The sequence below is a fragment of the Rana temporaria genome, chromosome 5 (genome assembly GCF_905171775.1).
Source record: "Rana temporaria chromosome 5, aRanTem1.1, whole genome shotgun sequence".
NCBI classification, from domain to species: domain Eukaryota; kingdom Metazoa; phylum Chordata; class Amphibia; order Anura; family Ranidae; genus Rana; species Rana temporaria.
This window is the reverse complement of record NC_053493.1, coordinates 346,831,269-346,844,663: the sequence shown is the minus strand read 5'-3', so window position 1 is coordinate 346,844,663 and position 13,395 is coordinate 346,831,269. Positions and strand designations below refer to the sequence as shown.

The window sequence follows — 13,395 nt, the reverse complement described above, 5'->3', positions numbered from 1 at the left end:
ACATAGGGACACAGATCGGTCACCTCCCCCAGTCACCCCCCTTCCCCCACAGTTAGAACACTATTCAGGGTACACATTTAACCCCTTCCTCACCCCCTAGTGTTAACCCCTTCAATGCCAGTCACATTTATACAGTAATTAGTGCATATTTATAGCACTGATCGCAGTATAAATGTGAATGGTGCCAAAAATGTGTCAAAAGTGTCCGATGTGTCCGCCATAATGTCGCAGTCCCAATAAAAATCGCAGATCGCCGCCATTACTAGTAAAAAAAAATAATAAAAAATAATAATTCTGTCCCCTATTTTGTAGACGCTATAACTTTTGCGTAAACCAGTCGCTTAATGCGATTTTTTTTTTTTTTTTTTGTTACCAAAATTATGTAGAAGAATACGTATCGGCCTAGACTGAAAAATGTTTTTTTTTTTTTTTTTTAAATTGGGATATTTATTATAGCAACAATTAAAAAATATTGTACGTTTTTCAAAATTGTGGTTCTTTTTTGTTTATAGCGCAAAAAATAAAAACCGCAGAGGTGATCAAATACCACCAAAAGAAAGCTCTATTTGTGGGAAAAAAAGGACACCAATTTTGTTTGGGAGCCACGGCGCACGACCGCGCAATTGTCAGTTAAAGCGACGCAGTGCCGGAAGCTGACATTTCACCTGGGCAGGAGGGGGGTATATGTGCCCAGTAAGCAAGTGGTTAATATATATGTACATGGGGGCATGGTAGCGAGTCATTACATATGCAGGCTCTGCTTCCTGCTTGTAGTGATGCATGGTGGTGGTGGAGGTTTATTTGTATTCTCCTTTCAGTTCAAATCTGTCAGTTTTCTAAGACTGTCCTTGTGGATAATTGATATCATTTAGCAGATTGCTGATTGTACTGCTCCTATATACAGGCTGCTTTTTAAGAGTTGAATCCACAAATCTATATAAAGAAATACAGTTGAAGATGAGACATCAGATTAGTAACACTGAGATAGTCACACCAAAACTTACTGACAAATATTAGGTTGGTCATCCTTAAACTGATATCTGCCTAAAAACAGCAAGCGTTAAGACATCTGCTGCTTTTATAGAGAAAATGAAGAGCCCAAGATCGGCTCTAGATCGGACTTTGTAGGCAAAATGGACGAGAGTAAAATAAAAATAGTATTTTATTAACAGCCAGTCAGTTAAAGGAGTTGTAAAGGAAAACATATTTTTTGCTGAAATGACTGTTTACAGGGTACAGACACCTAATAGTTAACTGATTCCTTTTTAAAAACGATTAAAAATAGCAACAAATCAATCATCTAATGTACCTGTAGTTTCTAGTTTCGTTTTTGCATGTTGTTTCCTGCCTCTGCTGTACAGAGCCACAGAGCCAATACAGGGCAGTAATGGTTTGGAAAACAAAATTGATTGGTGCTGAGGGGTTTTAGACACACAGGGCCAGATTCACGTACTTGCGCTGCGGCGTAACGTATGTCATTTACGTTACACCGCCGCAAGTTTTAAGCGTAAGTGCTTGATTCACAAAGCACTTGCCTGTAAACTTGCGGCGGCGTAACGTAAATCCGTCCGGCGCAAGCCCGCCTAATTCAAATGGGGCGTTTACCATTTAAATTAGGTGCGTTCCCACGCCGAACGTTCTGCGCATGCTCCGTTAGGAAATTTCCCGCCGTGCTTTGCGCGAAATTACGGCACCCCGACGTGTTTTTTGAACGGCGACGTGCGTTACGTCCTTTCGTATTCCCCGACGTCTTACGCAAAAAAAAATTTAAAATTTGACGCGGGAACGACGGCCATACTTTAACATGGGCTGTCTAATATTACACCACCTAAATAGCAAGTGCAACTTTACGACGGGAAAAACCGACTAGCGACGACATAAGAAAATGCGACGAACGCGCGTACCGCCTTAAACAGCTAATTTGCATACCCGACGTGGAAAACGACGCAAACTCCACCCAGCGGTCGCCGAAGTATTTCATCCTAAGATCCGAAGGTGTACGAAGCCGTACACCTGTCGGATCTTAGCCAAATGCCGTCGTATCTTTGTTTGTGAATTACAAATAAAGATACGACGCGGAAAATTTGAAAGTACGCCGGAGTATCAGCAGATACTCCGGCGTACTTTTTCTGTGAATCTGGCCCTTAGTAATCACACCTCCTTGATTAGTGACCACAGAGAGAAAGCTCCCAGTACTGTGGTTATCGGGAAACAGACAACCAGGAAGTGTGGAGATCAGAGAAGAATTACAGCAACTTGAGAGCAAAAACGAACAATGAGGACATGAAAACAGCACTGCATTAAGGTAAAGGAAGCTATTAAGATAAAAAAATAAAAATTCCTTTACAAACCCTTTAACCACTTAAACCACTTAAGCCCCGGACCATTTGGCTGGCCAAAGACCAGGCCACTTTTTGCGATTCGCCACTGTGTCGCTTTAACTGACAATTATCCCGTGGTGCGACGTGGTTCCCAAACAAAATTGACTTTTTTTTTCCCCCACAAATCGAGATTTCTTTTGGTGGTATTTGATCACGCTACAAACAAAAATAGAGCGACAATTTTGAAAAAAAAAATCATTATTTTTTACTTTTTGCTATAATAAATATCCCCCAAAAATATATATAAAAAAAAAGTTTTTCTCAGTTTAGGCCGAAATGTATTCGTCTACATATTTTTGGTAAAAATAAATCGCAATAAGCGTTTATTGATTGGTTTGCGCAAAAGTTATAGCGTCTACAAAATAGGGGATAGTTTTATGGCATTTTTATTAATATATATTTTTTTTTACTAGTAATGGCTGAGATCAGCAATTTTTATCGTGACTGCGACATTTTGGCGGACACTTTTGACATCATTTTGGGACTATTGTCATTTTTACAGTGACCAGTGCTATAAAAATGCACTGATTACTGTAAAAATTACACTGGCAGTGAAGGGGTTAACCTGTAGGGGGCGCTGAAGGGGCTAAGTGTGTCCTAGGGAGTGATTCTAACTGTTAGGGGGTGTGGCTATTAGTGACACGTCACTAATCGCTGCTCCCGATGAGAGGGAGCATTCGATCAGTGACATGTCATTAGGGAGAATGGGGAGATGTTGGTCCAGATCCACATACATCTGCGCCGGGCGCAGCGTATCTAAGATACGCTACGCCGATGTAACTTACTTTTGTATTGTTTGAATCCACAACGAATCCGCGCCGTAAGGGCGCGGAATTCAAATGGAAGTGATGGGGGCGTGTTTTATGTTAATACGTCGTGACCCGACGTAAACGACGTTTTTTTTTAACTGCACATGGGCCATCCCTGGGGGTAAATCCCAGTGCGCATGCTCGAAATTAAACCGGAACCAGCCAATGCTTACGACGGTGACGTCATTCTACGCAAATTCCTATTTGCAAACGACTTACGCAAACGACGCAAAAAATTCTAAATTGTACGCGGGAAGGATGGCCATACTTAACATTGAGTACGCCTCAGAACAGCAGCTTTAACTATATGTCGGAAAAAGCCGAACGCAAACGACGGAAAAAAATGCGCCGGGCCGACGTACTTTCGTGGATCTCTGTAAATAGCTAATTTGCATACTCGACGCGGATTTCGACGGAAACGGCACCTAGCGGCCGCCGAAAAATTGCATCTAAGATCCGAAGGCGTACGAAGACGTACGCCTGTTGGATCAAGCCGCGATGCCATCGTATCTTGTTTTGAGGATTCAAAACAAAGATACGACGCGGGAATTTTGAAATTACGCCGGCGTATCAATAGATACGCCGGCGTAATTTCTTTGTGGATCTGCCCCGTTGTGTTTACGCTGACATCGCTCCGTTCTTCAGCTTCGTGACATGATCGTGGGACACCGGCGGACATCGAGTCCGCAGGTACCGCGGGAGCGGCCACACGGCATCAAATTAAAGGGGACGTACCTGTATGCCTATTTGCCTGTCCGCGCCATTCTGTCTACGTAATTCTGCGTGTGGCGGTCCTTAAGCAGTTAATAAAATAATATTTTAATTCTACCCTCTTCAATTTTTCTACGAAGTCCGATCTAGAGCCCCTTGGGCTCTTCATTTTCTCTATAAATGTATCCCCATACGAAAGTGGCTTGAGGAGTGTGGTTCTAATTTTTGCGACATCTGATGCTTCTTGCATGACCCAAATGAGCATCTGAACAAAAATCCATCCTGCACCACACCTTTATATGCCTTCAAGACGTTGCATGGCCAATGGTGATACCAGCGAATCCAAAATACAAAAAATCACCAGCACACTGATAGGTAAAGACCTCGAAACTTTACTGACATACTAGTTGGATCTCTTTATTTTTGTTATTGATGTTCTGATATGTTCCACCTGCGTTATGGACCTTACTTTTGATGTCATTCTTTGCCTACAATTTGTGTCCTTTTTGGAAAAACCTTTCAATAAACATAATGAAACATAAAACTTGGTCTTTGTTGCAATAACAGCATATTTAACACATGAACAGCATCAAAACCGCCAGTATTTTGGAGACACTGTTGCCTTTTTTAAGATAACAAATGAGTAACTGTTGAAATGCTCAACCTATGTTTCTACAATGCTTGCAGAGACACATGCACAGTGCTTTCAGTCCATCGCCCTTGTCCCTGACCCACTTACAGGGCGATTTTCTAACAGGCCACAAAATCTCCTGTGTTGAGTACCAGAGGTACTCATTATCCCCCGCACAGCAGTAACATCTGATAATCGCTAGCCTTGTTTGAAATCTGGAGCATTGGTTGCTTTTTATTGTGCTGGACAGCCTTACAATAATGACTCAGGATGTGCCTACTTAAATTCCACTCAACCTGATTAGATAGAAATTGTGTAGCACCCCCATAAATAGGTGCTAGGATTAGATAGATAGAGTTAAGGGGCGTACACACAGGCCAAATATCGGATGGAATTGTCTGGTTCAGTAGAAACTGTCTGACATAAGGCCTGTGCAGGGCCGGCCCTACCATGGGACACGATGGTACCATTGTACCAGGCGGCACTTTCAGGGGGGCGGCAAATTGTGGCCCGCCCGCCATCCCATTCCGCCAGCTCCGCTCTCCACTCCACTGTGGGGCTAATTCCCACCCCACCGCTTCTCCCGTTCCGCTCTCCGCTCCACTGTGGGGCTAATTGCATGAATATAGCCATAACAGGTCCTCTTTATACTCCTATACACATGTATAGAGCCATGATAGGTCCACTTTAGTTATCATGATATAAAATAATGGATGTGGGAGCATTTTGGTGGGCGTAATTTTTTTTGGGGGGCAGCATTTCATTCTTGGTACCAGGCAGCACAATGTCTTGGGCCGGCACTGGGCCTGTGTGTACGGTAGCCAGTCCAATAGAAGCTTCTGTTGGTGGGGCATGACCGAATTAGGTCTGCCAATCAGCGCTCTGTTTTTTACCCTTCAGCCTTCAAATTATTAGTGTGTGCTAAGTTTTAGTGTTGGCTCACTATGTTTTGTGGAGCTGTGTTTTTGAGGAGCTGCATTTGGCTAGTTAGGTCTGCTCATTGTTCTCAGCTGCTGCTAGTCTGTTTACTCACTTTGCTGTCTAGAAAACCTGTGAGAACTTTCCAGATCATAGGTGTGGAGCTATGCAGATGGCAGCATGAATATTTATACAACCCTGGCCAATCTCAGGGAGCATGCTAGGAGACTGTATAAATTGTTTGAGCACACTGGGCACTGGGTATTTTCCTGGAGAGGATCAGTCCAGCCTGCAGGGCTTGGAAGTTAAGACCACAGGGAGCTGACCTAGGGGCTGTCTGCTGACGATCTGTTCTGGTATCACTGGACATAGGCATCATTTGGAATCTGGAAGAAGGCAACCAGCTGTCTTTGGGCCTTGTGTGAATACATACGGTTCTGAGAGATCTTAGACTTTTTGGACTGCTGCCACCCCACTGGTGCTAGAGAGAGTCAGCTGTGCGTCTGCGAAAGGGGACACCAGCTGGTTTTCAGAAGAGCTTAGTCCACTCAATTCTCTATAAATGGACTCTGTTCTTGTGGCTCTAAAGAAAGGAGTTTGCATTGTATCTACAACTAGCTCAAAGCCAAGTCTACTGTTGCAAGCACAGACTTTACACACAAATTTTGCAGAAAATACTTAGTCCTTCCTCAAGTTGTACATAGTTCCTGTTTTTGGAGTATCCCACTCAAATTTCCTCAATCTTATCCAAGATGGAAGTCCGTGTGTATGAGGCTTTAGAGGTCTATGGCAGATGTACCTTGTAGCTAAATCTGTGTCTGTCTCTTAGAGGTCAATAGCAAATGTACCTTGTTGCTAAAGCTGTGTCTGCATCTTAGGGGTCTATAGCAGGTGTAACATGTAGCTGAAGCTGTATATCTTTCTTAGGCCGCGTACACACGGTCAGACAAAACCAATGAGAATGGACCGAGGTTCAGTTTCATCGGTCCAAACCGACGGTGCGTATAGCCCATCGGTCTGTTTTCCTTCGGTCCAAAATTTTAAAACATGCTTCAAAATCTAACCGATGGACCGCTGACCGATCGGTCCAAACCGATGGTTAGTACAGAAAAGCGCATACGCAGAATCAATTTGACACATGCTTAGAAGCATTGAACTTAGTTTTATTCAGCACGTCGTGTGTTTGACGTCACCGTGTTCTGACCCGATCGGTTTTTGGAACGATGGTGTGTACGCACATCAGACCATCAGGCCACTTCAGCGGTGAACCGATGAAAATGGCCCGTCGGACCATTCTCATCGGTTTGGAACGACCGTGTGTACGCGGCCTTAGAGGTCTATGGCAGATGTACCATGTAGCTGAAGTTGTCTTCTAGTGTCTGAAGTTGTCTCCTAGTGGTCTATGGAAGATGCCTCGAGTAGAGGAACCCATGTCTGTCTCTTAGAGGGGTATGGAAGATGCACCAGGTAGAGGAAAGTGTGTTTGCCTCTTTCGGTTCTATGGTAGATATCACACACTGAGCTTTTACCCATATTACTTTAATGTCTATATATTGTAAGGGGTTAGCTCGGTAGCGGGGTGTGTGACCGCTTGGATGGGTTTACCACACACTAAATTTATACAGACAGGCAGTCAAAGACGGTTGAAAACAAAGATTTTGGTTTATTCTTCCATCTTGCTGGAAACAAGTGCAAGCATCCAAACAGCATAAACAAAATCAAACATAAAATAAACCCTAGCCACTTTGGGCGTCTACCTTCCACACAGGAACCTATCTATGGAGTCTAGCACAGCCTACTGCTGGGTAGACAGTGCTGGTCATACAGCAGAAAAACAATAGTCTTTTGATTTTTATCACACAGAAAAATCAATCCTCTCCTCACCTCCTCAGAAGACTTTCAGTACTGCTCTCTTTCACTCAGAAAGCCTCAGCATGCAGCAAATTAGTGGTAATCCTCTGGACTACTTATAGAGGCCTTAATTGCCTCATTACGAACAGCTGAAGTCATCTAACGCCCTTAGACCTTTCCTGGCTACATTTGCAGCCGACGCCTAATAACAATTGGTGTATTGTCTAAACAAGGCAGAAATGTATGTCCCGTCTGTGACAACACCCACAGATTTACCTGACTTCCTGTCACAATATATTATTGACTCTTTTATTACAAGTTTACTTGTGCTGGTAGTTAGCATGGTATGGTGGAGCAGTGATCCGATAACAGGTTTCCACATTTTCCTTTTTCTACATTGCCAGATATGTAGTGTGTTATGACCCTGCGAGAATATTCTGGGTTTAGTAAATATGGTTTTGGATCTCAACAGCGGAGGCTTCTCAGGGTTCAACCACCGGTTCACTCTCAATGAACAATAAGAGTTTGGGGTTTACTCATCACAACCTCCAGTGAGAAACAGAACTATAATTATGGTAGCTTATTACTTCATAAACTAATTTAGACAGCAGACTATAGAACAGTCCTGATATAGCTGCTGGAGTTCAGGATTAAACAGAATGATTGGCTATGGCAGAATGCAAATGACTCTATTAATGATTCAGTGGTCTACTGAAGTGAGTGCAGGAAATAAACTTGAGCTGAGATAACAGACCCTGTAATATAGCAGATACAGAGCATAAGAACACTGTCCCTTTAGCAGCAGAGAAGATATACACTGTAATAACAGCTAATTGTCATTAGGGTACTTGCGGTTGGATAGTAGCTTCTAGTGGAGGTTTCCAACAGAAAGGTTGCTGACATCCAGATAGCAGGGTTCAGGGAAGAGGTGCTGTGAAGCTGGATCAGGGAGGCTGGTTGGCGTCAGGGCTGCTGGCAGAGTAGTCCGAGAAGGAGAGGTTGTAGAAGGGTCCCAATACACAGGTGGCGGCAGGCGTCCAACTGCAATATCTGAACACCCTGCCGCCGAACCTGGGGGTTTAAATAGCCCGGGCTCATGAGAGGAGCCGGGCGCCGTATGCGTTCCAGCGTGAACCGCAGACGTCCGCGCACCGGAAGTGACGCGGACATCTCATTGAATAGAGCGCAGCTGTTAGGGAGAGGTACAGCTGCGCTCGTACACATTGAATTAACGCTGATAGCGTTACATAGTGTAATGTTTGTACTGGTGGTATAATTGATTTCAGAAACTCCCTGTGTTTAAAATAATCTGCTTTTTAATCAGGCCAAAGTTTTATATGTTTTAACACATTATTTGTATGTTTAAAAAATGTGAGGGAATGAAAAAACATAGGTTTATCAAAAAAAAAAGTAAGTGCTGGGCAGTGCGTTAAATACTGTATGTGCTATTGTGGACATCTGGTGGTTGTATGTATTGTATCAATCTGTTGAAAAGCAATAAATACATATTTACCCTTAAATACTGTATGTGATAGTGACTTCAGCCAAAGCTGGACATAAAACTGTCACGTTTTATGTGCTTCAAGATCACAAGTCACGCATCCATGCACAATTCTACAATGCTCTACAATCTCTGTGTCCATTAATAAACCACCCTACCCACATCACGCAATGGTACAGCATGTTAGTAATTCTGTACATTAAACAACAAATGTCTTTATTCTTCCTAGATCGCAGAGAAAAACGATGAAATCCGCCGCATGCAGGGTCATGTGGACAGCTTGTGCTCCGATTTCAATAGCCTGAAGCTCCACAGAGATCTGGATGAATCTTCTGGGAAACAAGCCTGGCAGGAGCTCTCTAGTATCCTATATGGTGTTGCAGCTAGAGATGTGCAAACCTCCTAAAAATCCATTCTGTCTGTAAGATCAACTCTTGTGATCTGTTTCTCTGGGTTTGCACCTTGATTTTATTTTTATTTTTTAATTATCATGCTTTAAAACACTATGAGACTGATGTACCTGACATATATATGATTATATACCTACAGAAAGATGAGAGTTCCCATCCTTTGTTATTCTGATACCAGCTCATGTGGCTTTTTTACAGCACTGGTGACAATAAAGAGCTGGTGCAGGATTGTGGGATGGATTGTGTGTGCCCCACCGAGCTTGAACCCTGGATCATGATTTCAGTAAAGAACTCACTACTGAGGAGGGGGAGACAGAAGGGTCTTACTTTGATTTAATAATTCTATGAATGAAGTGCAAATTTTTTTTTTTTTAGATTTTTGTATTTAACCTCCTGAGACCCGCGCTATAGCCGAATGACGGCTACAGCGCGGATCTGAATATCCAACAAGACATCAATTGACGTCCGCCCCTTTGGGCGTTCCCCGCGCGCGCTCCAGAGCGTGCAGCGGGGAACTTCTGTGTTGGCCGTGTCCCTTGGACACAGCCAATTACAGATCGCCGCGAACGGCAAATCAGAGTGGCCGTTTGCGATGCGATCTGTGCGGACAATGAGAGATGATCTCATATGTAAACATATGAGATCATCTCTCATTGCCGGCTCACACAGAGACCGTGTCCTGTCTCTGGAGAGGAGACCGATCTGTGTCTCTTGTACATAGGGACACAGATTGGTCACCCCCCCCCACCTACAGTTAGAACACTATATAGGGAACATATTTAACCCCTTCCTCACCCCCTAGTGTTAACCCCTTCAATGCCAGTCACATTTATACAGTAATTCGTGCATATTTATAGCACTGATCGCAGTATAAATGTGAATGGCGCCAAAAATGTGTCCGATGTGTCCGCCATAACGTCGCAGTCCCAATAAAAATCGCAGATCGCCGCCATTTCTAGTAAAAAAAAATAAAAAATAAAAAAAATAATAATAATTCTGTCCCCTATTTTGTAGGCGCTATAACTTTTGCGCTTATTGCGATTTTTTTTTTTTTTTTTACCAAAAATATGTAGAAGAATACGTATCGGCCTAAACTGAGAAATATATATATATTTTTTTTAAATTGGCATATTTATTATAGCAACAAGTAAAAAATATTGTATTTTTTTTCAAAATTGTCGCACTTTTTTGTTTAAAGCGCAAAAAATAAAAACCGCAAAGGCGATCAAATACCACCAAAAGAAAGCTCTACTTGTGGGGAAAAAAGGACATCAATTTTGTTTGGGAGCCAGGTCGCACGACCGCGCAATTGTCAGTTAAAACGACGCAGTGCCGGAAGCTGAAATTTCACCTGGGCAGGAGGGGGTATATGTGCCCAGTAAGCAAGTGGTTAAAGCTGTTGTTTTTAATTTCCAATATCTTCTAATGCCATTGCATAGTTATTGTATTTGTGCCATTTTATACAAAGCTAATCGTGTCTACTGGAAATATTCAGTAAAATGTAGAAATGCATTAAATATATTTTGATAACATGTGGATAAGATAACTTCCAACGTGGTTTTGTTGATGAGCTAAAGAAGAGTTTAATCGGAAAATTCAGACTTGGAGACTTTTGGTGGAAATACTTTTCTTTAGAGACTGTTTATATTTGAATAATGATTCCCAATATTCTTCTTAAATGTGAATAATCAAATAAAAAAATAATAACCCATCTCCAAGCAAATGTGCCTATTTTCAATTTAGATATAAATCTACCCACATTGGGATCCATTGCTAACAGATGCAAATATTTTTGTATAACATATTGTATTTTTGCATGTTGGTTAGAGTTTTTGATTATTATCCTAGTTGTGTCATCTGACTTTTTACTCCTCTTAGACCCCTTTTACACTGAAGCGTCTTACAGCGTTTTAGCGTTAAAAATAGCGCTATTAAAACGCTCATAAAATGCTCTCCATGCATCTCAATTGACCCTTTCACACCGAGTCCTGCAAGCAGCATCTTTGGAGCAGCTGAAAAAAAACGCTCCAAAAACACCCCTCTCCATTGAAATGAATTGAAAGCGCTGTGAAAAACGCCTTACCCTTTCACACTGAGGCACTGCAAAAACGCCCTAAAACGTTAGGGTCTTAGCGGTGCTTTACCAGCACATTGGGATTGCAGATGAGGCTTTGCTCGAATAACGCTTGAAAAACACTTGCATAACACTCGAAAAACGCCCCAGTGTGAAAGGGGCCTTAGTGTCATACAATAGATCATTCCTAGTATTTTTCTATTGCCCTCCTATATGCTTTTTTTTTGCCTCGCTTTTTTCATGCAAAAGGTTAATTAATTAAAAGTAATAATCTTTCCTGCCAGCATACGCTCATGAAAATACACATGCAATGGTGCCAGGTTATATGTAAACAATGCTTTCAAGAACAAGAAAATCTGTCTTCTTAAAGTGAACCCGTACTTCATGTTAAATATTTAAGTCTAAGTGCAAAGACAACAAGATGTTTGTTATTACCTTTTCTTTTTGGCATATGCCCAAAATCCACAACTGGTTATGTATTTTATTGCAGGTTCTTGCCTCCTCCTGCTAACTATGTAATGTAGTACAGCGATCTCCCTGCTGAGCTATTGTGTTCTGACAACAGCTTCCCCTCTACCTCCGACCACGAATGGTTTCCCGTCTGGCGGAACCGTTACTTCTGGTTGGACTGCAAGCCGCAGTCCTAACCCTACACTGCTCTCTTGCTTCTTGCCTCAGGCAGCCTAGCACCCAGATGTCCCTGGGATAGGCCCTAGGCTTATGGCCTAGTAGCCCGGGGCATTACAACACATGTCCATCCAGACAGCCATCCAGGTGGCACAGAACCCCGATCACCTGACCTCACCCAAATAAATAGGCTTTCCCAGCAGGCCAAGGAACCCAAGAAGATCCCTGCCCATCGGCTGAGACATCCCATTCATTCCTAATCTATCCTTGCAATGCCCTAATGCCCTTGTTTTATCTAATTCCGCCAGATATCCGGCCATCTAGTGACAGAAGAGAGAAGTGCAGCAATTCCAGAATTAGGGTGAAATCAATTGACCTCCTATGAATTGGCCAAGGCAACAATCACTTGGCAGATAAATTTAGTAGCCAGCCACCCTGACTAAACTTCAGGGTGCTACATCTAAATTAGCAGTTTGCCTGGTTTGCTCCACATTATTTGTGAATCGGGTAATTTGAGATACTGTTAGAGTGTATACACCACCCATGTGTTTCCTGAGTCTGGTCACATTAAACTCTGTTCAGCTAGCATCATGATTTCCCATTCTTCCATGTGAAATCAAGATCCCAGGACATTCCCTGTATTTATACAAAAGCAAGTGTTGCAGAATTGCATTCTCCAAGCCAAATCCTCTGAACCATAGGCGTGTGCACAGGGTGTGCCGGGTGTGCCCAGGCAAATACAAATCATTCTGTGCAGCACAGATTCCAGCTACCTCCCTGGCTCCCCTCCCCTTCCCTCTGCAGCACCTCTGCCTTCCTTCCTCTCCTGCCAGGTGTTGCTGCGGAGATTTTTTAAGATGAGTGAGGGAAGAGGCCGGTAAATATGTATTTATCAGCCCCTTCCCTTTCTGAATGAACATAGTGAGTGATCGGTAGTGTGTGTTTGAGCTTTGGGGTGCACAGCCTAATGCAATAGGCTGCGCACACCTTATGCTCTGCACATTCACCACTTGAAGAGGGCAAATCAGTTTTATCATAGATCTGAAGATTGTTTTCTGTAGAGAACCTGCTGCTCATTTCCACATTCTCCATAATACACAATGGTGGCACTTCACGTGTTCTGCATTTGAGGGTTTTAAGCCTAAACTGCTCATTTGCATTTGTGCCTGCTGGGGAATTTTATAACTTTATAGGCAAATGCCTGGCAATTCTAGATGTACATTTAGATTCTATTGTTAATAATAAAAATTCCCGATTGTAACCATCGCAAGCCTGCTGGCGAACTAGATGAAACGCAGACAAGCATCTGCACTGCATATGTGTCTATTGTCAGTCTGGTGTGTGTTTGGGGGTGGAGGGGGGGATGCGACTCTGCTCTGTGCCACCTGTTGCCTATCACTGTCTCAGATTATCTGTAGAATATAATGGACAGCATAGGACTGACCAGTACAAGAGCCGTGGTCTCACCAGAGATAAAGATTT

At 42.9% G+C, this 13,395-nt stretch overlaps 1 protein-coding gene across 1 annotated transcript in view; it reads left to right on the top strand.

The window, feature by feature from the left end:
* Positions 1–9,610, top strand: part of LOC120941194 (myosin-9-like) — a 137,120-nt gene extending 127,510 nt beyond the window's left edge. The window contains exon 11 of the mRNA XM_040354492.1: positions 9,032–9,610. Within this exon, the coding sequence (XP_040210426.1) occupies positions 9,032–9,208 (177 nt within the window). The 3' untranslated portion in view covers positions 9,209–9,610. The remainder of the gene's footprint in view (positions 1–9,031) is intronic.
* The last annotated feature ends 3,785 nt before the right edge of the window (positions 9,611–13,395 follow it).